This window comes from Euprymna scolopes, chromosome 16, assembly GCF_053919585.1.
Source record: "Euprymna scolopes isolate OS-2025 chromosome 16, ASM5391958v1, whole genome shotgun sequence".
NCBI lineage: Eukaryota > Metazoa > Mollusca > Cephalopoda > Sepiida > Sepiolidae > Euprymna > Euprymna scolopes.
The window spans coordinates 15,840,886-15,868,200 of NC_136497.1; the positions used below are offsets into that span (position 1 = coordinate 15,840,886).

Genomic DNA, 27,315 nt, shown 5'->3' on the forward strand with positions numbered 1-27,315 from the left:
CAAGTGAAAATATGATTTGTCTGAGGTGGAAAAGAGTTTAAAAAAAAAAAAAAAGAAGGCAACTCTTTCTCTAAACTCCAACATACACATGAAAATTGATGCTGCTATTTCTCCAATCTCGACATGCACACGAAAAAGATCTTTTAAAATGTTTACTCAGTGTTGCGGATGACTCGACTCTTGAAATGATGTTAAATTAGTAGTGACAGTAGAGTTATAGGCATACAATATGAAATGGAGTTATAGGCATACAATATGGTGGACTTATAGGCATACAATATGAAGTGGCGTTATAGGCATACAATATGAAGTGGCGTTATAGGCATACAATATGAAGTGGAGTTATAGGCATACAATGTGAAGTGGCGTTATAGGCATACAATGTGAAGTGGAGTTATAGGCATACAATATGAAGTGGAGTTATAGGCATACAATATGAAGTGGAGTTATAGGCATACAATATGAAGTGGAGTTATAGGCATACAATATGAAGTGGAGTTATAGGCATACAATATGAAGTGGACTTATAGGCATACAATGTGAAGTGGAGTTATAGGCATACAATGTGAAGTGGAGTTATAGGCATACAATGTGAAGTGGCGTTATAGGCATACAATATGAAGTGGACTTATAGGCATACAATATGAAGTGGAGTTATAGGCATACAATATGAAGTGGAGTTATAGGCATACAATATGAAGTGGAGTTATAGGCATACAATATGAAGTGGAGTTATAGGCATACAATATGAAGTGGAGTTATAGGCATACAATATGAAGTGGAGTTATAGGCATACAATATGAAGTGGGCATAAACATACAATATGAAGTGGAGTTATAGACATATAATATGAAATATAGATTTCAGTAAATAATGCAAAAACAGGCGTTCAATCGACCAGAAAACAGGAAAAAATTGGTGATGGCACAGAGAGACTGAAAAAATCTCTAACAATTTTTGTTCCATTTATAAACACATGCAGATACAATGTGCAAGTCACATGTGTAGACTGAAGTTTAATTTGTACCAAATATGATTGGATTGTCAAAAGGATTGTGAATTAATGATTCTGTAGAGAATAGCTCTTAAGCCTGTACATTTTGTAAGAAATTGTCATAGTTATTTCAAGATATTGTTTTTGAAATATCCATTCATCAATATTTCAGGATTCATTTTTTTTTTATAAGTAACAAAATCAAAATGACATTTTTTTTGATGAACTTACGTCAGATCTTTCCGTACTATCCATGTTCGGCATTGTTTTCCGATACAATGCTTTGGTTGCTTTGTTCCTGTTCCGTGGTGCTGGTGCACGACGATACTGCAATAAAACAAACTTTTATTAACATCTCTGTGTGAAACAACTAAACAAGATCTCCTATGTATGTCATTCTCATCTATACCTACCTTTGATACATTTTTTTTTTATTATTAAAATAACTGAAAACTAAAACGAATTTTGAAAAGTCCTATTGAAAAAAACATATTACAACCTTTTTTTTTTTTTACCGTTATGTCACCCCAAACAAGACACAGAGCCACTTTGTTGTAAGGGGTTACTATTTGGGACCAAATTTACAGGCATACTATATAAAGAGTTGAACAGCTAGATGTCTGTTCACACTGACTATATTTTTAATATTTTTTCACAGTTCTCCATCTGGCTTCATGTCTTCACCCGAATAACAGTGGATAAATGCAGATAGTCAGATCATTAAAATTACACTGGTAGTTTCAGAAATGTTTTTTCATTGAACTTATTTCAAAGGAAAAAAATTTCAGTGTTTTATATAAATATAATAATTTTAATTAACAGATTTGCTTAAATTTTCTTTGTATTTATTTTTTAAAATATAGGAGGAAAAAATTAATTTTTTTATTTCATTTCTAATAAAATTTATAATTCCGAATAAAAATATGTTTTTCTGTCATTTACTTACTGATTTTAAAACTTCTGTTTCTCTGCCTATAACTCCAAAATAATCGTCATCTTTGTTGACTCTGAAATAGAAAGTAAAGTAGTTCAGAAAACTGAAGACATCTTGCATAAAATACCACAACCACATGTTTACACAATTCAGCTTTTACTATCCTTTTTTCTTCTTTTTTTCCCAATAATTTAAATGCAAGGTTGAATATTTGTAATTTGCTTTTAGTTAAATATATGCGACTAAATCTCTGACTAGTTTGAATTATTCATGATAGGAAACATCCGATTGAAGGGGCAGGGGAAAAGAGGTTGTATGTGTGCCTGACAAATATATTAATGGGAAGGTGAGAGTGATCGGTCTAGACAATAAATGAGATGTTTTAATTAGTGTCAGTTTGCCAAATGTCATCCGTGCTAATACTCTTTAAAAAACAACAAAAAAATTGTTTTAGGCATTATTGAATTCCTGACAAGATGAGTTATGGTCAAAACCTTGATCAATTCACATAGGTTTTTTTTTCTCTGATGTTCATATAATTTTATTATAAGCTCTACAAATTTATTGAACACTTTTGAAAAATATTATTGTTTAGTTCAATACGTATGATCTTTAATATATATATATATATATATATATATATATATATATACACACATTCAAAATGTAATCATATTATTTGGATTCATCGGATTACTGTTCTCATCTTGAGTGTGATTTTCACATTTCGGTCGATGTAATCTCCGACCTTCTTCATGTGTATCTTGTTGAACTGGGGAATTTGGATGGAATTTTGAGCGAAACCCGTTATATATTTCACGGGAGTAGCATGCTCTTGTTCCATCAGTCATGACTGGACAGAGGTCCTAAGTAATTTGCAATTGTATTTTTCAGTCGCTACACTGAGAATTGAACCTTCAACCTTCAGGAGAATATAACTTTTTACAATTAATTTTTCCAAGTACTCTAATCCCTGCACCACAGGTCCTTGAAACATTCTTGAGTTCGACAAGATATCTGAAGAAAGTTGGAGGTTACATCAACCAAAACATTGCGTAAATCACACTCAAGATGAGAACAGTAGTCCGATAAGTCCAAATAATACAAATAACCAATCATCATCTAAAAAATTCAGAAATGTTAAAACTTTAGTTCAGTAAAACAATTCAATGCAGATTTTTTAAAGATAAATAAACATTTGTTTTTAAACCAAACTTTTCAATTTAATCATGTATTCATCAGGATAGACACAGTTTATTTTATTTTGTATTTTTTTTTTATCTCTCTTGGCATGATGCCACTAAGAAAAACAAGACTGTTCGGTGTTATCAACAGTGATTTTTAAATGTCCAGGTTGGGAGATCCGCGATATATATATAAAGAAGATGAAACAAGTGTTGAAGGCTTCCTTAAAAGTGGACCTATCAAGATGTGTAAAGCTCAGCACGTACAATGGGGCTTAAATATGATAATAGCAGTTATAGACAATAATAATTGCTATTATATACTTATAATTAATATGGGGTGGAATGCTAAAATTCTTGGCCTTAAGGAAACGATACTACAGCTTTATTTTAAAACCTTTACTGAAAAAAATCAATTCAGATAACTTGATTATGTAGTAGAGCTAACATCTATTCAATTTAGCCGCCTTCAGCCTCAATCACTGCCTTGATACAGGTCCAGAACTGGAAGTATGTTTTTTCCTTGAGCGCCAGTGTGGAAGGTCATGTTGGTTATGTTCTCGACGTATAACCAAATGAAGTAGTCCTGCAGGTTCAGGTCAAAGGAGGAGAGGGGCAGTGAGAGAAGGGTACGAAATCGTAGCACTCCTTCTGAAGTCAAGCCTGAGTCTCTTTGGACATGTGGGCTGGCATCGAATCCTGCTGCCACACCTAGGATCTGCTAGTGGCCACTCGATTGCACCAGGGGATCACTGTAGTCTTTAGCACATCCAGATACACTTTGGTGTTGACTTTCAAGCAAACTTTGAAAATGTGAGATGGCATGATGTGGCCCTCACTTGAAATCGTGCCAAAGACCATAATTGTGGCAGGAAATTTTGTTTTCATCACCCTGGGCACGTCCCTGTTATTCATGGCAATCCAGCGATACATTTTGAAGGTGCTGCCAATGGTCCTGTTGTTATAACTTGGATCGGTAGAGAGCATGAGTTGTAGAGCACTGCATCTTTGATCTCGCTCGTTGAATATTATGTCACTTTCAGACATGATAGAAGGCTTCTATCACTCTTGGGATTTGTACACAACTGGTCAACTAGTAGATGATCTGCAAGAAAAAAATAGAAAACCGGTTTTCATCAAACGGAAATGGAATCATGTCATCTTTTCTATGGCGACAATTTTATTGTTTCACCCTGTGTGTGTGTGTGTGTGTATATATATATATATATATATATATATATATATATATATATATGGTGGACAGTGATGACTCAGTTAATACCTTAATCGCTACTAACTTTCCTAGTATTTGGCCAACCAACCGTCGAGCATTATGACTCATCTTATTTATTTTTATATTTGTTTCAGTCGAAAAAGGTCAGTTCAACTTTGATTGTGATTTCTTCTTCCGGCAACCGCCACCAGAAATGTGTGTTCTCTTCTTTCCACCCTTCTTTCCCATGTGGAGGAATTTCCCAGGCTTGTTACAATGAGACCATAGCAACTGCACCTTTTTTTTTTCTGTCAAGAAAAGCCTGGTAGCTTCGGTTTTGAGTGGGGAGGGGTGCAGCTATTTCAGGATTAATTCTCTGGGTGGGTGTGGCGGTCTACTTACTTTTGCACTGATGACGCTGATAACGTCTCTTTTCGTTGACATTTCTCAGTATCTGCACGTTTCCGAAAGACTTGGCCCTTAAAAAGAAAACAAAACAAAAAAAAAAACACTGTCATTCACTATACAAACAGTTGATGATATCCCCTACAAGATAAAACACAAGGTTTTTTCTTAGTTTTTCTTATTTGTTAAAATTATCTCCATTCTTTCTGCAACCATCATTTATTTAAGTCATTTATGAAAAACTTCATTTTTTTTTTAGTTACACAAGCTCCTAATAACCTATAATCTCTAAGTCTAGGTCCTGGATATGACCTTAAACTATATCCGATGGTGAAGCCCCAGCTTGTAGGCTTCGGGGAGTGTGGAGCCATCCTTTAATTGCCATTGCTCCCTGGTCCACTTTAACCCGGAGTGGTAGTACCTGTTATGGTTCCAACTATGGGTTAAATAGAAATCGACTTGAATAAAAAAAAAAATATATATATATATTCTATTAAAAACCTTTTCTCCAAAATAACTGGATTCGGTATTAAATAACCTGAAAAGGGTTGATATGCCATAAAACAACCAACCAACTATTAGTCTGTCTGTCAGTTTCATTATTTCTCAGAAACTACTGGGATGATCTTGCTGAAATTTTGTATGGACCTTTGCTTTGACAAGGTGCAGCAAACTAAGTATTATGATATCCATTTGATGCACAGTTGAGGGATTAACAAGGATTAATCAAAATAATACCACATTTACTCTAGAAATTTTCTTGGAAATTACTAGGCCAATCTGGCTAGAATTTTGTATAGACCTTTATTATGATTAAGTGTAGCGAACTAAGTATTATGGTATCCATTCAATGCACAGCTAGGGATTAATAGGAATTAGTCATCACAATATTACGTTTACTCTAGAAGTTTGGCATAAAGCAGTCAAATGATTATTCGTCCATCAACAAAGGAGGGATTGGACGTAGTAATTCACTCACGTTCGTCCATCTGTTTGTTTGCACTTTTCTCAAATACCACGCCTTGGATTTTTTAAAAAATTTTGCAAAAACATTAGTCATGGTGAAAGTAAATTTTTGCCAGAACGGAGTTTCCTGGATAACTCTGGTTACCCACTTAGGAGCCATTATAGGGGTAAATTGCTCTCAAATCGTTTGTCTGTTCATTTGTCCACACTTATCTCAATAACCATTCCTTGAATTTTAAAAAAAATTTTATGCAAACATTAGTCATGGTGAAAATAAATTTTTGCCACAACGGATTTATCCACTTGTGGAGAGGGACCCCGCATGCTCGACTTCTTTTAATTCTTTTTCTTTTTGTTAAACTTAATTTTCCACTATTCGTACTAACGATTATTTAATAATTGTTTCTTAATTTTAGACTTCTAGTAAAACTCTAATATATAGATCAAGCCTTATAAGTTTGTGATAATATGTATGCATATATTGCATGGGTTTTTAAAGAAATAAGAAACAACAATTCTATGAATAACTATTCAGAGTTTTTTTTTTTAAAGAATCGGAATTGATAATTGTATTGAAATCAGGAAAAATATTGGAATCGTCCCATCACTAATATTTACCATTATGAGTGTTGTGCTTGAACTTAGTGATTCACTCTCACTGATCGGTCGACTGTGTGGCCTCTTGATCAGAGTTCGATGTTGCTCAACATTCTCCGGACTGAGAGGTTTCAGGGCATGAGTCTCAAACGCTTTGATTTTATCCTTTACTGATACTTGTTCTTCTTCTTCTTCTTCTTTTTTTTCTTCACTGGCTTTCTGTACTGTTTGTTGCCTGTTTGGGAATAAAAAAAAAAACAAAGATATACAACAATTTAGATAATAAAATTGACTGACTACATATCGTCTGCCTATGCCAATTCATACACATATGTAATTTTTTTTTTTTTAATTTAAAAACACTTTTATTCAATTAAATGTAATAATAATTTCGTATATGGTATAATTACATTGATACACCAGTTCTCGTTAGGTCATCGAAGGTAAGCAACTTTGAGCCTGGTCAGTACCAGATAAGTGATCATTTGGGAATACCAAATGCTGTATGTAGGAAGACATCGACACCTTCATGCAAGAACTACAAAAACCTAGTGTTGTCATCTATCTTAACCGGGATATACGTATGACTGTGGACAGCTTGTGAACTTAATATTCCCATGAAACTTCCTCTTACAGAGGAAGCTGGTTCAATCCGTGTAGTGTGAATGCCACTGGCATTATTATAATAATAACAACTGTATTTGTTTTACAAGTATTTTAATAGAATGTGCTTTGAAGAACTCCTGGCGCTTGTAACCACTTGACATACAAACTCTCGACTAACATGATGAGCAGCAAAATTCCACCCCTTCACTGTAGAGGTCACTTGATGCCGGAAAGCCCTCTACTTTAATAGTTTCTTATTTCAGATTGCTGGACTTTGAAATTCCTTCCATGTTTCTTGCTTCTCTGACTGTACTACCATGCAGAAGTTTAAATGTAATGTGAACAAACATCTCACTGTTAAACTCCCCACAGTCTCATATATATATATATTTTTTTTCATTGAACTTATTTCAAAGGAAAAAAATTTCAGTGTTTTATATAAATATAATAATTTTAATTGACAGATTTGCTTAAATTTTCTTTGTATTTATTTTTAAAAATATAGGAGGAAAAAATTAATTTTTTTTATTTCATTTCTAATAAAATTTATAATTCCGAATAAAAATATTTTTTTCTGTCATTTACTTACTGATTTTAAAACGTTACAAAAAAATACAAAAAAGCAAAAAAAAAAAACATTTTAAAAATATTTGTAGGTTTTAAATTTCAACATTTTGTAAGATGACCTATCAATTTTATTGCAATATTCATACTTTATAATGACATATTTCTTTATTTATCCGTCTTAGTGTACGTTATATTTCTACAATAATTTATATTCTACATCTATACACTTATTGTCACTTCTGGTTTAGTATTATTAGATTGAGCTGTTGTTCCGTTGAGATGGAGGAATATTATTTGGATATCCGTACCTATAGCTATTTGTTTAAAAAATGTAAGTATTTTCTTACTAAAATTTAAGAGAAAGGGCAAACAGTCGAGTGTCAATGAGTTAACAAAAATGAAATTTAAAAACAAAAAACAAAAATACCACGATATACAACTCCTAGTTTTTACAATACTGAAAATTTTCATAAAATCCAATCAAATTTAAATACAAATTTGAAAGAAGCCACAATCATGATAGCATTCTACAATGTCTATATCTTGATAAAGAAAACAAAATAAAAGGTTGTTTTACTGTGAAGGCAAGTAAATAGGGACCGTTTTAAATAAAAGTTTATTACAATGAATATCTCTACTTATATATAAGAGGGACTTTGTTTGTAAGTTCATTCCTATGGACTCCAAAACCACTGGGACGATTTTTTTGAAATGTCGTACAAATTTATTTTATGTGTCTGGAAGTGTTCTGAGATAAGTTGTTTTTTATTGGATTACCTCTGATAAGTATTGAAAATCGATAATCAAAAAAATCTGATTAAAGAAGGAACAGTCTGATTTTGACAGAGGTTAAGACCCTTATACTACCTAGCATTGCAAGTGCATCAGAGAAGTGTTATCACTGCACAAGCAGAAGGGTCTACTGTATAAAATCAACAGTAGGTTCTTTGATAAGACAGGGGCGTGTTCAAAATGAATGTTTCTGTTTAGAACATAAATCCTGATACTTGACTTTTGTATTTTTAATTTTAATCTCAGTCATTATATAAAACCAATCAACAGTAGGTTCTCTACAGTGTAATGTAGACTACATTATATTGTGAACTAAGTCATTGCAGAAAGGCATGTGAAGTTTCTCTTGGTGCACATTGGTGGGTCCCCAACTAGAGCACATTGGTGGGTCCCCAACGATTTGATTGAAAAATGGTAAATTTCACAGATTTCGATGACAATAAAAATATTGGAAGTGTGAAACATTCGTTGATCCTCATTCAATCCTGGGCAACGTTGGGTCTCCCTGTTAGTATTCAATATTATCAAAAATAAAACTTTAGAAAAAGAATTAAATAATAATTTAACTGCAAAAAAAAAAAAAAACAGTCATAAAAAGTTTATCGTCAGTCTTTTGACTTGAGTTTCTGATTACAACATTTTTGCATCTATCACAAAAAGTATTCTGCATGTCATGTTTCTCTGCCCGTACGGGCAGAGAAACATGACATGCAGAATACAGAAAGTTATTATTATTAAACATGACATGCAACATACATAATATTATTATTAAACATGACATGCAACATACGGAAAGTTATTTTGCAATGTGAACAAACATCTTGTCATTCAACTCCCCACCTAGGCTTGTCCCTTATAAATCTTTCTCCTATCAAAGTCACCTATTATATAGCTCACTGACAACATGTCTTGTTTACAGTGAATGAAAGTAAAAAAAAAAATAATTTAAGAAAAACAAAAAAAGATTGTGTAAACAGTTTTCTTTTATAAATATGATTTTCAGATAATTTCAAAACTTTTAATGCTGAATATTTTGAGTTGAATCAAACACATTTTTTTTTAAAGAATACATTTAACAATATAATCCCATTATGGAGGGTTTCATCCCTACCAGATTTCTGAGTTCATAGGTCACATGACCTAAAAAGTATTTTTTGCTTTTCTTGAACTTAGATTTAATCTCCATAAAAAGATACAGTTCTCATAAACTTGTACAAGTTTAAACGTGTTGGAAAATCTCAAATGTTTGCTTATAAGAGAGGACATTTTAACTCGATGAGTCAATCTGCAATGACTTTCTCGAGTGACCATGAGTAGCCGTGTAAATAGCAAGATTTTAGTACTTGCATATCTAGATAAAAGAATTGCATTACAGACACGTTTTGTATATAGGCAAACCTGTTATATTGTTAGTAGCATTTAGATCTCGCTTTCCCTTCTTCTCATCATCGTCTAACGTATAAAGTTATTTTGTTGGATTTTAAAATTTTATTTTACAAATAGCATCACATCTGACACATCGATATTTCATTCTACCTAAACAATTACTCTTTCCAACACGTCTTTTACAAAACCAAACTCTCATTGGCTTCAGTTTGTTTATATAAAAAAAAAAAATCTGTTTCACGCAGCTTATACGATGGTGAAAATTTAAAATAATGAATCAAATGATGTTAGATAAATCTTTATGCTTATTACTTATCTCTCTTATATTATTTGAGTTATTACTAGGACAACAGCATATTCTTTTCATTGTTTTGACTCTCGAGTGTGTATCTGTTGATATCTTATATGCTTTTATATAGAGTGATGTGGTTCTCGGTTGATTAACTGTGTCTGTGTCGGATACACATTCGAGAGTCAAAACAATGAAAAGAATACGCTGTTGTCATAGCCCTAGTTATTACTAGGCATCTTTTTTTTTTTTTTTTTCTTTTTTTTCAAACCCTTCTCTTCCGGGTAACACCGGGTAGATACAGCTAATGTGTATACATATGTGTTCAAATTCTTTGTTTATGGACAATAAATTTTCTAATTGGTAATTTGCGTAATTTAATTCCTCTCATGTAAATACATACAGTGTAGGAAAGAACTTGAATGCCGACTAGACACTATCCTCGAGTGGCTAAGGTCTCTCTGTACAGGGGTTTGCCAGAATAACCTGACATGAGGATACCTCTCCCTCGAAGTAAACCCTGACTAAATATTCAAAATCACATAGTATTCGCTGCCTAAATAAGATCTCCTCACTATGGCTAACTTACATTAGCTTTTACATGGGGTACTTTATCCAAGTGATGTTACCTCAAGTAATAACACGAAGCTGGATACTCCAGCAGACTAGATGAATTCTTGTCTTGGCATCCAGTAAGACCAAGAGACCAAAATGAAAGATATACTACAACATATGAAAATGGTTAATTGGAGAGAGGAAAATTATGTTCTCAATTTCTTTAGTAACTCAGTGTTTGAGAGATAAAGAAGTTTAATGGAACATTCGAATATCTATGCATCTCATATAGAGTTCAAGTTTTAGCTCCAGGTTGTGGTCCTTTTGATTTCTGAGAACTTCGACTGAAGTAAAATAAAACCAAAAAATGTAGACAATAAAAGTGGCACTCTAAAGAAAACAACACTACAGCTTTATTTAAAAACTTTTATTGAAAAAATCAATCCAGGTAATTATGTAGTAAAGGTGACATCTATTCAATGTAACTGCCTTCAGCCTCAATCACTGGTTGATAGGGGTCTGGAACTAGGAGCATGCCTTTTCCACAAGCACCGGCATAAGCTCAGCGAATGGCAGCGATCAGGCTGGCTTTGGTGTTGTGGGAGGTTATGTTGGTGATGTCCTCGACATATGATCAAACAAAGTAGTCCAGCGGGTTCAGGTTGGGGGGAGGAGAAGAAAAAAGTACAAAATCGTAGCATTCCTTCTGAAGCCAAGTCTGGGTCTTTTTGAACTTGTGGGCTGGGGCCGAGTCCTGCTGCCACACTCAGGGTCTTCCAGCAGCCACTCGTTTGCATTAGAAGATCACCACACTCTTCAGCACATCCAGGTATACTTTGGTGTTGACTTTCAAACCGACTTCAAAGATGTGAGGTTGTATGATGTGGCCCTCACCTGAGGGTGCTGGCAATGATCCTGTTGTCATAACTTGAGTTGGTAGAGAGCATGAATTGTAGAGCAGCGCATCTCTGATCTCGCTCGTTTAACATTGTGTCACTTTTAGACAGTTTTTTTTTTTTTAATCACGTTCACCCCTAACAAGGCATATCGCCACTTGGACGTAAGGGGCTACTGCTTAGGAAAAATTAACAAAATCGTAGTTTACATTACATTTAAACCTCTGCATATGAGTACAGCCACGTAAGCATGTAGCAGGAATTCTAAAGTCTATCTGTTCAAGGGAAGAAATGAGAATAGAAAGCTTTCTGGCATTTAGGGACCTCAATAGTGAAGGGGTGTCATTTTGTTGCTAAGCGGGTTTGTTGGAGATATGTACGTTGAGGGGGCACAAGTGCAACAAGTTCATCAGAGCACATTCCATTGAAATACTTGTAAAACAAGCACAGATGATACAGTGCGGTGATGGGACAGAGGTTGGAACTTAGTTAACAAAGTGGGACCTATTACATTGAAGAATCTTTTTTGGACCCTATCCAAGTGGTGGATGCATCAGCCCAGATGTGGCAACAATACTCCATGCATGAGTGAACCGTGGCCTTGTAGGTACAGGATGCTTTCAGGTGTGAGTAGTTTTCTAGCTCGATAGAGGGAACCCACCTTCTTTGCAGCAGCCTTCGCAATGTACTTAATGTATTTGTTCCAGTTCATATTGCATGTGAATGTTAAGCTGACGAGTTTGAAGGAAGAATTCTCAGGAATGGTGTTATTTTTCATGGATATCGGTGGTTGGAATTTTTAAAACAGAACAGCTTAGTTTTACTATCCATTTATAGCCTCATTCCACTACGGTGTGGGAGTCATTTTGTAACGATTCTGCCATTGTCTTAGATTTATCTACATCCATTTTTCACACATGCATGTTATAGAGCGCTATATCATCGATATACCCATCTCAGACACAGTATTATCAGCAAGGTTGTTTATGAATATCAGGAATAATAATGGATCGACCCCCCCCCCCGAGGAACTCCCGCATTTATGTTATGCTGCATGGATGTACGTCCATCAATGACAACCTGAATGGTCTATTGTCTAAGAAGGATCTAATTATATTTAGTATACATCCATGATTTAATTTTCATGAGTAGCCCTTCATGTCAGATTTGATAGGAGGCTTCTATCGCTCTTGGGATTTGTACACAACTGGCCAACTTGAAGATGATCTGCAACAAAAACAGAAAATTTGTTTTCATCAAATGGAAATGTAATCATGTTGTCTTTTCTATGGTGACAATATTATCGTTCCACCCTCTGCTTACACCTGTATGTATATATGAGTCCGTTGATCACAATCAACTCAAAAATAATACATCTGCCATAGATTTCTTCATTTCATTGAATATCTTTAAAGAATGACAAAATCTATGATTTTAATTATATAATACCGAATTGCCTGCAAATATTGTCATACCTCCTTAATTTTAATCTCAAACCCTGCATATAAGTTAATCTTCCTTGTTTTAGGTGATCAACGAGGCTCAACTTCATGTCATACACACTTCATATGTCACCATTTGCTGTGGCAAATGTGCTTGACATGCAGGTTCAGGAAGTCATCTTGCAGCAGGCTATGTGAAGTACCGCCTTGTAGCCTACCCGCCAGGCAAGTTTATTCGGGTGTGCATATCTTCCAGTGAATTAAATGTGCCTCCAGATACTAACCTGGAAATTTCTATGATTCAGCGCGGTACATACATCACTTATCCTTCTCAAATGGTCACCCATTTGGTACTCGCCAGACTCATCGTTGCTTAACTCCGGTAATCTGGCAAGAACCGGTGTGTCAACGTGATTGTGCCGTATATGATGTAAAATCTTTTTCTTTTTAATCGTCTGATTTTAACATACACACCCACCTAATTACCTCCCAACCTACTTTCACAGAACACTTCTTACCTATAGATTTAAAATTTAAGAAAGTTAAGTATTTTAACCCCCTCCTCCCTTGAGAAAGTTACCAAAGGTTGATTTCTCTCTTGTTTTTCTTCTTTGTTCTTTATATTTCTTCTTCGTCTTCTTCTTCTATTATTATTCATTTGTAATGCCACCTCCACATCTTTTTTTTTTTTCACTTCACATGGCTTTTGCATAAGGTAGCAGAACATCATATGGAATGAATAAAGTCTTTCAAGCATGAAAACATTGTCTTATCTTTATCCACTGGTTAAGATTTTTGGCTAGATAAAAATAGCCCTCCCCTTCTCTTATTCAATAGATGATGTCATCAGTTAGGGACGTTATCTGTCATCATGTCATCCTTTTGCACAAACAATCCAGAGTTTTAGTAGTCCATAAATCTATACATAGATTCTATGCACACACACACACACACACACACACACACACACACACACACACACACACACACACACACACACACACACACAAATTATTATAGTAATAATATATATATATATATATATATATATATATATATATATCATCCTTTTTAATCAAGAAAAAAAAAACTTTTGAACTGTTTTTTTTTTTTTTTTTTTTCAAGTAAAATATTAACTATCTCTGATGGCTTGTTTGGTGTTTGTACACTATTCAACGAAACAAGTGTAAGACAAAATAAAATATTATGAAAGAAAAAAATATATATACATATACAAGTTAGAAAAGCATTTCATCCAAGGCATGAAAATTATTAAACAAAATGTTTTTGCTATAGGCTTTAAAAATAAAGGTACAAGATTAAATTTGAAATTTATTTATCTTCAAGATGCACTTTTATAAATTTTACAAAATAAGGTATAAAAATTTAATTTAAATTGAATTAAAAATTACCTTGTATTTATTTTATGTAATGTACATTCTGTTGCAGTTTTTTAAAAAATCATTGAAAATTTTATATCTATATCATGAATTGCTAGATGAGAGATAATGTTTTTTTAAATTGCAACAAAATGTACATTACATAAAATAAATCCAACGTAATTTTTTGATTCAATTTAAATTAAATTTTTATACCTTATTTTGTAAAATTTATAAAAGTGCACTTTGAAGGTAAATAAATTTCAAATTGAATCTTGTACCTTTATTTTTAAAGCCTATAGTAAAAACATTTTGTTTAACAGTTTTAATGCCTTGGATGAAATGCTTTTTTAACTTGTATCTGATATTTTTAAGATTATATTTTAAAACTCTCCTCTCTATTTCAGTTTGTATTTATCCTCACACCACAACTCATTTTTTGACCCCCCCCCTTCTTTGTAATACAGGTCTGAATAATGAGAAAATCTTAATTTTTTTTAACAAAAATTTTAAAATAACTTTTTTAGTTTTAATTTTTTTAAACTTCTTTCAGAATAGAAAATCTTTAAAATTTAATAAGGAACATATTTCATATAGGTTTCATTAACAAATATTCAATACATAACGAGAAAAATAGAGATGAAAATTTCAAAAGGACTGTATAACTGGTTATGGTCAATAGTAGTCCTCGCCAGCGAAAGTCTTTGTTATCGTTATTCTATTATTATTTAAAACATTTGTGTCCTGCTCTTTCGCGCGAGGACTATTATATATATATATATAGAGAGAGAGAGAGAGAGAGAGAATAAATGACAAAAAAACTATATTCCAAAATGTTGACCATCTTATAATTTATTCTTTTAATTCAATTGACTTTTACAATTCTTGACAGTATCTTTTCCATAGGGCAAAATCAAGCACTTAATTATTATATCAATCAGTGAATCTATTATGCCCTTAACTCATCAGAAGAAATAGCAGCAATATATATATATATATATATATATATATATATATATATATATATATATATTTCGTTTCAGCTTTGGAATGTTATATACAGAAAAAATGCATGCAATCTTATATATAATATTAAAAGGTTGTATGCATTTTTTCTACTTGTGATTTATGAGACAATGTTGTTGGGCGTCTATGTAAACTTTTATCTCTTAACAGTTTAAACCATATATTAAGGAATGATGGGTAATTTTTGCAGGTGGTTGTAGGAAATCATGTGAAATGCAAATTTGCATAGGAATATTTCCAGTGTGAAGCCTGTTGGGAATTAATTAGTTAAAGTTTTTGAGGAGGGGGAGGGGGTGTATATTTATTTTTATTTCTTCAAGTGGAACTTCTTTCTTGGGAATGAGTCGCTCTTTGTTGCTACACAATGATGTGCATTGTCTTTTTCTTTTTATAGTCTAGTTTTTCTTTTATGATTAGAAGGGTTAACCGGCGTTGTTCGTAAGGCATGGATAAGAAAATAGAAGGGTTAAAAAAAATAAAGTACATCAAATATCTTGTATTTAAAACCTCTCTCTCTTTTTCTTTTCTTCTTTTTTTTTTTGAGCACATCTTTCCTTTCAACTGCCCCCCTTTAATTCATGCACTAACTTTTGCAACTGCTTCATATTAGACTGAAAAAGTAATTGAGAGCAAACTGTTTGACTTAGTTTCAGTGCTGTTTTTCAAACAACTACAAGTAATTAAGAAAGAGTGTTCTTTTTTTCTAATTCTACTTCATACACTAATTTCATACCTAGTGATTTGAGGCAAACGAATATTAGATTATTTTGTTATGGGTGTGTGTTTTTATTATAACTAGTCACACTGGATTAGTTTATAAGTATATTTTTGGTAGTTTCAGCCAGACAAACACACAGAAAGACTGAAATATGACCTTCCTTTTCATAATAGTTTTTTTTTGTTTGTTTATAAAAGAATCGTCCTACAAAGATTTATGTACCAAAATTATACTTTTTAGTTACAGAAGTCCCTAATAATCTTTCATATTGCATTTAAGGAAGTCTCGTGTGAGGGGTTCAGTCACTATACTCATCTCCCAGCTCTTTGCTATATTCCTACAACATTTGCCGACACTAAGTTAAGAATTAAGAAAATCAGAAAATACACAATAGTGTGATTTCTGATTTAACTCTTTAAAATTTTAAATGGATGCAATAATCATGGATTTAAAAGAAAAAATTTTTTTTGCATATATTTCAAATAGAACAAGCAATCTAAGTGATTATGAGATTTGGCACAAAAGGAATATTTCTCCAGGCTAAAATTAGCCTTTAGGTCAGTCTCAGAATGGCATCTTCCCAGGCATTACCAGGGGAGTTACCGCTGGTTGCCTGTACCAGAGAATGCAGACTGGTCCAATCCATACTAACTTTATAACTTTCCATTTAAATTACTCACATTAAACAACTGACCTTGTGTCATGTCCAGATTTCTTTGTTGGATAAAAAATGAATACTACAAGTAATTTAATTGCATGTCCAAACAAACATTTAACTGAGAGAGTAATTGCTTTTATTAGCATATGTCTAAAATGTGACTTATATTGAGGGGGATGATTCTGCAGTGCGTCTCTCCAGTGACCCAAGTCGGGATATGCTGGAGAATTCAACCAATCTCTTTTAAAGAGGAAACTTTGCTGTACGCCGCAATCCAGGATAATTTATCCAGAAAACAATAGCTCCAGAACCATTCCAAGAACGGCGAAGACGTTCGGGTAGCCAGCTGAAGATAAGGTTACACAGCATCAAAGTAGACATCACACCTAGATTCACAGGTTTATGGAGTTTGCTACTGCACTTGGAATTGGCAGCCATTACGGACCGTCGTGCAGGGTCTCCTGTTTATACGGGATGCTGTGTATGTGACTGGAGAAGCCGGTTCAATGCATCCTGGGTGAATATTGTCTCAAATACAAGTAGTAGCTAGTTTGAATAGATTTGTTTGTGTTGATTAAAATTACAGAAACATTATTGTGAGATTTGAGCTTTTAGCTGAGATAATTTTTTTAATATTTTTTTTTTTTTTTAACTCTTATTCACCCAAAACAAGATATAATCTATGTATATAAAGGACAAAATGTGTGTGTTTGTTTGTATGCCTCACAAACACTTTCGACAAAGGCAACGGATCCTCACAAGATCGGTATTATTTTAAATGTTGATCCTTTGGATAACAAATATGGAAAAATTGGCCAAAAGCATTAATTCCTTCACCCTAAACTGGGCAGTTTTCTACAAGGAGGGATCGGTTTTTGGCATCAACATTTTTGCAAGTCATCGTATCAGTTGGATTGACTTCGCTTAATTTCGACGTTCCGAACTTCCGGTCGGATTGTGGTGACATCGACAAAGACGTCACATTTTTTTTTTCTTTCTTCCTTCGTGTTACGGGTTTGAGCCTGCCTGCCTACTACCACTTTCTTTTTTTCTTTCTCTCCACCCAAACTGCCTACTGTTGTTTCGCTTCCTCCCCTACTACCAATTTATTTATGTATAATGTATAATTAATGTAGAAACTTTCTTTTAATGCTTAAAAATGTTTTTAGATATTTGCCTTTGCAAAAGTCATGGGAATCTTTACATGATAATTTCCCTTTAATGTTTTAAGAATATTTGGCAAACGAAAATATCTCCACTTCAACAGATTTCTTAGCTGGAATAAATATGTTCAGAAAGAAATTCTAGCAAAAAAAAAAGTATGTATACATATATATATATATATATATATATATATATATATTCATGCCAGTAACAGTGGAAAGGCAAACAAAAAAAATGGCTAGTTCGAATCAAGTATTTCTATATTAGAGGGACTGTTATTTGTATCTGACCTTGAAAATCCGGCAAGATAGTTTTATATGCTAAATTTATGATGAAGAACAGGAAAATGACATTGTTTTTCTTCTTCCGTCTCAATTTTCTTTTAGTTTGAAGCACTACTTAAATATTTGCATTCTAGTTTAGCTTTTTATGACACACTTCTGTTCTATTTCCCCTCCTTTTTTGGAATGAAAGTTTGTGTATTGACCAACCTTAATAAATTTTTTTATGGTGTATTTCCTGACTTTGATCACATGATGAATGGCTTACTGTTTGTATAAATTATCAACAATTATTTGATTGTATTTCATGATGATGCCAATGACCAATGTCACATCTTGGTATTTGTTTTCAAATTCTTATACACAAACTTTGAAAACAATGTAGACAATTTTTAGAAGATGTACTTATAAGAGGTTTCTGAATGTTCTTTATATGAGGATTGGTTATTCGTATTATTTGGATTCATCTTGAGTGTGATTTGCACAATATTCCAGTCCACAAGGACCCGTGGTACAGTGGTTAGACTACTTGGAAAAATTAGTTGTAAAAGTGATATTCTTCTGAAGGTTGAAGGTTCAATTCTCAGTGTAAGCAACTTAAAAATATAATTGCTAATTACTTAGGACCTCTATCCAGTCATGGCTGACAGAACAAGAGCATGCTACCTCTGTGAAGTAAATGAAGAGTTATGTTCGAAATTCCATCCAAATTCTTGGGTTCGACAATATACATTCAAAGAAGGTCACAGGTTACATCAACCGAAATGTGAAAATCACACTCAAGATGAGAACAGTATTCTGATGAATCCAAATAATACGAATGTAATTATAAAATCATAACTATAAGAAAAATCCTAATTTAATAAAATAGGATTTATTTTATCACAAAAACACGTATAGTACTTGCCCTACAAGCAGTTATTCATCTAAACTAGATTGTTGCGGGTCTTGAGTAGGACTCAAAATGTTTTGAACATCTTTGGGAAAGGTGTTTGTCCTTATTCTCCTGCCTTACCACCCCCAAATCCATCTTTCCCAGCCCTTTCTACTATTTCTCAGCTGTCATTACTCCTAGACTCTTTCTGATCTAGAAGTATACGGGTTAAATATAATTCATCAATTGCAAACTATTTGTTTTACAAAATATATACCGAAAAAAAAACAATCTACAAAGCAATAAAATCTATTAAATATTTGAAAAGCTTGAATTTTTTTTTATCCAAATGACTAAATTTGGCATGAAATAATCCAAAAAGGGTTGATATGCCGTAAAATAACTGAACAAAACTATTATAGTCATAGAGGGTCCAAATAAACTGTTTCTTCATTTCTCCTGAACACTTGTCTTACAATTAATCTTACTGAATGAAACAAAGTGTCTATAAGCATAAAATATATGTGTAGATAAATGACTCTGGCAGGTGTGTGTGTGTGTGTGTGTGTGTGTGTGCGCGCATGCGCGTCCAGCAATAGTGACCGCGTGGGTCTATGTGAATAAAGTAGTCCTCCTTCTCCCACATCATGCACTTATTTGGTCCCTGGTAATTTCAGACAAATAAAAATTACATCATTGCCCCCTCCCCCTAAATGTAGACCATGCTGAAACTGACAATATAACGTTTGTACATTTATTATTTTAACCGGGTGCGCTGACAAAATTGTATTGAGTTTTCTTTAAATAATACGCAATCAAAACTGATGCAAAACTTTTTTTTTTTTTTTTTTTTTTTGTAATTGAGAAAACCTTTTCATGAAATGAAAATATAGTTAATATTTCTTTTTTTATCTTTAACTCACAAACCGCAGCATGGGACTATTCCGTTGAAGATAGTAACAACAAAGATGCAAACACCTGTATGAATTTTACTGTGTCACCTATGCACCCCCCCCCCATCCGCGCTCCATTACTTGTTGGATTAAATGCAAACTGGTATCTACTCACGTTTCGATTGCATTTCTGACTAATTCCCTTCTTCAGAGTTTCGGCCACAGATCCCTTGTCTTTTTATGATCTTTTTCCAACCCGTGTCTCCTCGACTGGCCGGCTGCAAAAATGGCCATGTCCATATTTGTCCCAAAGTACACCTCAAACCAGCAGCAGCAACAAGGACATGGGTCACCCCATCCCATAGTTGTTTAAACTAACAATTGTAGTACTGCATGAATACAAAAAATAAAAAAAGAAAGAAAAGATGCCTCCAGAGCCGCTCGGAGAGATGTCATCCTTTCTACCTCTATTTATTACATCTGTCTGCTTTGCTGTGTTGTTATTATTTGGTTGACAATGTCACATACCATTGGTGAATAGCAAGCCCCCCCCCTCCTCTCTCTCAGATTGCTCCTTCTGCTTAATAAATTTAAAGTTGTTTTTTTAATTCTTTCTATCCTCTCTTCCCTCCTTTTTTCTCTTCATCCCATTTATTTTCTTTGATTCCTCTCCTCCTCTCTCATCTTGAGATTATCTTTTTTTCCTTCGTATTTTATAATTCCTTGTTACAGTATTTTTTTTTTTTTTCCTTTTTGTTTTGCACTCTGCCCTTCCATTCTGCAGTCGACCCGCCCCCGCCCAACCCCCTTTTAATTCATCATCTTGTTTGAGGACAGGGCATCTTTCGGCGTTCAAACAAGTGCTTGCTTGCTTGTGTGTGTGTGTGTGTGTGTGTGTGTGTGTGAGAGAGAGAGAGAGAGAGAGAGAGAGAGAGAGAGAGAGAGAGAGAGATTTGTTGTTTGTAATTTTACTATTGCCCCCACCCACCATCGCTCCACTCCCATTTTTCACTACTTCAACAAAAATCATTTCCGATATTGTCTTTTTTGTTTTCATTTATTTAAACATTTCATTGATGATATTTTTTTTTATTGGTACTTATTGTTTTTGTTTTTTTTTTCTTTCTTAAACTCAAAATAACATTTGCTAACAAACTTCAAAAAGGATTAATGGGGAAACCTACTAGTAAACTAATTAATAAGGAAGTTTGTTTCTTTTCGCCCCACCCCCACCCCATATCAATTTTCTTTAGATTTTAAACTCGGGAAGAGAGGAGGCATAATAAAGAAATTCGTTAAAATTTCAATGTATTTCATAAAAATGGTTGTCTGCTATTTATTGCATTTTGTGTGGAAAAAATGGAGACAAAAATTAACAGCTATCTATATTTTCAAATGCAGTTGGGTTTGACATAGAAAAGTAAACTCACAAAGAATTGATTCGCCAGAATTTAACAGCATATAATATTTCGGAATCAGAACGGAGCCGAATCAAGATGGCAAATCTTGCATATACAAAGGGCTCTAAAGCTTTATTTGGTGAAATTTCAAACAAATATAAACGTCTACCAGCATTTATTATAGATCAGCAGGAATCAGCAGTTGCGACTACTGCTGCTGCTTTCAAACATACACTTCCACAAGTACTATATAAGACCACCCGTGATCTGTGGGGTCAATAATTATATATATTCTTTAATCAATTATGCGCAGGATTTTATTTATTTTTTTTTTTACTACTTTGTGTAATGATTCCAAATGAGTTGCAATACCCAAATTGGAAGGAAAAAGTTATTTATTTTATTTAGAAAGCAAAACATCGGCCGTTTTACTAGGTACATGGGATATATTTTAGAAATTAAAAATAACTATACATTCAAGATAAAATTTGCATATTATGATAAGGAGCAAAACAGTTCACACAAAGAGTTACATTGTACTTTTCGCAAAAAGTTAGTGGCTTGCTATCACAAGACTCATTTGTATAAGTTCATGCATCATTAAACAAATAAAATTTTAGCAAATTTTACAAGAATTTTTAAGAGTTCCAACAACTCTCAGAGAGAAGTTGATGAAAATGGATTTTATTCTGAGTAATTACGCAGTAAGCAGTACTACTAGGGTTATTCCAAAAGTAAAGCCTTCATTTTTTTTCTTTTTAACTCAAAATATTTTAGTGCTACCAAGACTAAGATGGTACTAATGGCGACCCTTTTGTGCTCCAAATTTATTAATGTACTTTTGCCAAAAATTCAATGATACATGTCTGCTTCGGATGCACATCCATGAAAGGGGTGTCTTTCTCAATGTCTTGCACTGTCAATATCTGCAACAGAGAGATGAAACTTTCAGATTATAAATATATAAGTTCAGTCATAACAATGCAATTCGCAATCCCCTCTGATCCATTCGGCTGGAAAAAAAAACTAGGAGGTAATCTTTTTGGAACGCCATCATATTATATATTATCTTATAAATTTTAAACAGAAATTATTTGGTATCCTATTTATAGGACAGTGGAACCTAATAGGTTAACTATATAATTATAACTTTAATATTGGTTAATAAAGCAAATACAATTGCTGCTACTACTTTCAAAAAACATGCGTGTGACGGATGTTGTTGAACGAATCAGACTAATGCATAAAACCCTTATCCCCGAGTGGCTTCCGGGCCTTGATGTGGTGACTTCCATGTAAAAAAAAAAAAAAAAAAAAAGATTGTGCTTAAGGTTGACTGATCGGCATGAAACCATCCTCTTTATCCACAGCTTTAGGCCAGGATCACAGTGTAGTATCTGTTCTAATTCTACACTTCATCTTTTCTGTCCTTGGTCAGTGGAGGAGAAATCCTTCATGACTGAGACAATTTTTTATTTTTGTTCTCATCCAGAATGCCCCTTTGTGAGGAACTGGATTTTCCCCACATTAAAAACCAATCTTGTGTCTAACTCGGCCCTCATGGGGAGATAAGAAAATAAGACAACATGTTGCTTTTGTCAATGATCATTCGTCATTTATGACATCATCCATTTTCAAGTAAATATGCATATTTCTTGATAATAATGACGACTTGCCAAGCAAGGTAACAGTTTTATAAGTATAGTTGTTTCATTTACTGATGAGTCGCCACTTGTCAAGGCTAAAAGTTACCCAAGGTTTATAGTTACTAAGATGGATAAATTGCCAGTTGAATAATGATGAATATTATGAGAGGATTGAATGGAATTGAATAAAATTTGATAATGGTTTATGATAAATATTTTAGATTCGAAGAGGACCATGTTGTAGCCCTCAGGGAAGCAATCTTGTTAACATGTGTTCTACATATTCAATTAACAATACACAGCTTTGACGATATTACTAGAAGAACAATTCAATTCATACAAGATATAAAGCATAGAGGAACAAGAACAATATACCCTCACTTGTGGTTGTTCAAAATTCCAAGAAGCCAAAACATTATTTTTTTTCTTTTTTTATGCTGAGTATATGTCATTTATTAACCTCACCAAACTAATTTAATGGAACAGGATGTTGATATTGAATTTCAAATTGGCGAGCTGTGGCTTCCATAAATTCTAAAGTTCTATTCTTGTATAGTGATACAAGTTAGTCATTGGGAAATTTGCTGATTTTCATTGTTTATATTTGTCCGAAATTGTAACGGACGCTGTTTGTATAAGAGGCAGTGCAGTTCAAAACTGATCCAAAGTTTTTTGTATTTTTTTTTTTTTGTGTGTTAATTATACATTTTTATTGCGACATTGTAAAATTTAAAACTTTGGATTGATTCCAACAAATATCATGCTTTGATTATTCATTTGTTTAATACGTGTTAATCTTTGAGAATTTATTGATATTTTATATATATTTATATCGATTGTACAAGGAAGTCTGTATATCATTGGGTTATTAAAATACCCTAAGAATGTTTTGTACATAAAAAAAAAAATGGACGATAGAAAGTTGATTTATGTATGGCAATTATTAATCTGTATTGTTAGAAAATGAAAATTATATTTACAATTAATTTTAATATAAATACTGCCAAAGTCAAGTCTAGTCCGGTCCACACCAGTTGTTTAAAAAAAAAAAAAAAAACGGTCAACACTATTCTTTTTAGTAGACATACTAATAAAGCGCCTCCTAGCGTCGAATATGTTAGCAAAAGCGGTCGACAATTTCGATTCATATCAAGTCGGGAATGACTTGAGGAAAAGCCGAGTAGCCCCATGAATTACGCATGTAAACTTTGCCAACTGAATTCTGATAAGCAAAAAAAAAGTGCGTTTTTATTTCAGTTATTATGTACTAATTTATTTACCTAATTCTTTTTCTTGTACACTTGCACCTCCTCCCCCATCCCAAATTGCATCACTGCTATTTCCTTGGTTTATAAGCGTCAGTAATATTATGAATGAAGCAACTTTATTATTGGGTTACCAGTTTAAGCACAATGTTTTTGGCTAAATACTGAATTCATATCAAGTTTACTGAGGCCTTGTTTTGGCATGAAATAATGCCCTCAGCATTCTATATTTATATCATCTGATTTAATCTGGCTGATAGAAAAACAGTTAATCATTGTCTGATATTTATAGACTTCATCGTTTCAGCACTTATAACAGCAGCTTTCAGTTTTTAAAGATCTGCGTGTATAGCTTTTTTGGCTGAAACCCATGACAACCACTTCAGAATATAATCTATATATTAATACGATAGCGTGTGTGTTATTTTGTGTTATGCTTACATCTTTTTTCTTCGTTCAATTGTTATGACCTTCCATTTCTTGTAATAAATAATTTTACCAAGAATTCTTCATATGTCTTGGTTTCGATTATAGCTAAAGGAACTCAAGTTATATATATATATATATATATATATATATATATATATATATATATATATATATATATATATATATATATATATATATATGTGTGTGTGTGTGTGTGTGTTACTTTTTCTACAATAAGAGCATTTTAGTCAATGGTGGATATCATCTTGTTAACTTCCAACCAGTGTCATATATATCACTGTTTCAAGCTCTCTTACCAGAATTGTTTACAACATATGGACAAATAAACACATGCCTCATCAACATTTGTTTTTATTTACAAAGATGCTGGCTCATATTTTCTTTCATCTTAGTTGCTTTTTTTATTGCATCTGACTTGAACTATTTAGACTAGTGAGCAAGGATATGCAATAAAATCTAAGATGAAAGGAAATAGTCATGTGTACCCTCTTCGACTGGTAGTCAAAGTAAGAGGTAAAGCCAAGAGGAAATAAAATGGTAGTTAACATTGGCTTACAGTTCATATAGGATGTGATCAAAACGAGGCCATTAACATTGTCAGTTGGTTAAGTGTTTTTTTTTATCTAACGAGAAATATGGTGTAAAATTGGCCTAACACACACATATATATTTCTAAGGTATCACTACTTATAAAGGCTTAAAGTTCACTCAAGGATAATGGCATAATGAGTGTCAGATGGATGGTAAGAGAACACTGTGATTATCGGTAATGATGGTGGGGGATTGGGCAAAATTTGATTACTTAAGAGGATAGCTCAACATAAATTTGTTAACATTGAACTTGAATCAGGGAAACTGGGAAGCAGTCTCATAGTATTGTGTTTGACAAGGCACATCTATAATAATAATAATAATAATAATGGCACTTTTTTCTTGTGATGTTTTTACCTTTGCCTAAATGTAGTCTTCAAGCATATCATCATTCGTTTTTTTCTTCATAATTTTTTTTTTTTTTCGGTTTCGATTCAAACTAATGCACCCAAGTCATGGATATATTTTTTATTTTTGAAATCACAATTTATAATATACAAGAATCGATAAAAAATAGGTTCTGTAGTAATATAAACGAAATCTGCATAAATTAAAATATCATATTCAAGCATATTTTATTTTACGACCAAGGTATGCCGGGCATCCCTGCTAGCTTAGATAAATACTTTTGCAGCTTTAACGTTTTCATTTATGCTGAACATCTACAAAAGGCCAACATCAGTATATTATGAAAGAGTCCGTTGTGGAATTTCCACAGGTCTCACAAGTGTCTATTTAAACTAGCATTCACTAATCATCTTTTTGTTGTATATTTACACTATCAAATCGTGCATTAGAGCCAGAGAATAACATTGGTCACTTGGGATTTGATGGCGTTACTTGGGTTTATTTTATCTTTTATGAATCAATGTCTACTGGTAAGCATTATCAGCTTGACCACTGATGTTTTGTCTGTTCACAATAAACACTAACGTAACCATTTGATTTGTGGCCAGAGAGCAAAGTCAGACTAAAGGTGTTCAGTATGATGGAGATAGAGCCAAACTAAAACTGGTTATAAAAGAATTTAAAAATAGACAAAAAATAAAAAATACTTCCTGCTGCCTGCTTCCCTAGCTATACTGATGTGCAGAAGTTTAAATGTAATATAAACAAATATCTTGTTAATCTTTCCTAGACATGGCCCCAAATAGTAGCCCCTTACGTCCAATTGGCGATATGCTTTGTAAAAAAAAACTTAGTGTCATATATAGTAAATGCGCATCAAAAAAAATGTAGAAAATTGTTTTCTATATCGTGCTTATGTGTTCTACAGCACATCGTAACTAGCAGTGACTCACTTTGTATTTTTTATACTCTGTGATTTGTTCTCCTAATGCATACTCTATAATTTAAGAGGTTTTGTTATAGGATGAGCTCTGTCACTAATGGGCAGTTTTTTCAATTACAACTGCATCTGTGATTATACTAAAACTCTGAATCTGTTTGTCACCATCTCAAGTTTTAATGTATTGGTAACTCTAATTTGGCTATGGAAATAATTAGATCACCTTTCACATTCTGAAAATTCCAATATATATATATATATATATATATATATATATATATATATTGAAGTTTTGTATAAGCTGTATGGCCTGAGGAGGTCTTTAGTTACTGGTAACTAGCTGACCGAAACATGCTCATGAAGGTGTAACAACATATTACTGCTTATGTCAAAACAAATAAAGAGTATATATATATATATATATATATATATATATATATATATATATATATATATATATATATATATATATAATGGAAATAGTATTTTGACACGATAGGAGTGATGAAAAAGGACCAAACCAATAGAGACTTGCCAAAGCGGTTTTTCTATAGGTAGACAAATCCTCTCCAACTTCTACGCTGATGATAATCGCTCTTGTTAATGAATGCACACATAAACTTCAAGTTTTTGTTAATGTATTAGATAAGGATGTCAAGGAGATAAGATTAGAAATAAACCTGGAAAAAACAGAATGTATGTCTACAGCTAAATCAGTTAAACCTAAACATGACTATTCACAGTAAACCCATCAAAAAAAGTCACCCAATTCATTTATTTATGCTATAAACTGACTTTATCTAGTGATCATGGGACGACATTGAAACACAGAATTGGGCTGCTTTTCAAAAACACA

General features: G+C 33.0%; 2 protein-coding genes across 3 annotated transcripts in view; one reads left to right on the forward strand and one right to left on the reverse strand.

The window, feature by feature from the left end:
- Positions 1–27,315, forward strand: part of LOC145295853 (set1/Ash2 histone methyltransferase complex subunit ASH2-like) — a 417,474-nt gene that overhangs the window by 229,118 nt on the left and 161,041 nt on the right. Inside the window, exon 15 of one of the 2 annotated variants that reach the window (XM_080141581.1) lies at positions 4,481–4,669. The exons of the other annotated variant lie outside the window; for it this stretch is intronic. Coding sequence (XP_079997707.1) covers positions 4,481–4,654 — 174 coding nt within the window. The 3' untranslated portion in view covers positions 4,655–4,669. Of the gene's footprint in view, positions 1–4,480; positions 4,670–27,315 lie in introns of those variants that run through there. 2 annotated transcript variants of the gene reach the window in all.
- The window catches only part of LOC145295852 (uncharacterized), a 70,443-nt gene that overhangs the window by 9,300 nt on the left and 33,828 nt on the right, over positions 1–27,315 (reverse strand). Inside the window, exons 2-5 of the mRNA XM_080141579.1 lie at positions 6,315–6,528; positions 4,728–4,804; positions 1,941–2,001; positions 1,226–1,321 (exon numbers count right to left, since the gene is read on the reverse strand). Coding sequence (XP_079997705.1) covers positions 1,226–1,321; positions 1,941–2,001; positions 4,728–4,804; positions 6,315–6,528 — 448 coding nt within the window. The remainder of the gene's footprint in view (positions 1–1,225; positions 1,322–1,940; positions 2,002–4,727; positions 4,805–6,314; positions 6,529–27,315) is intronic.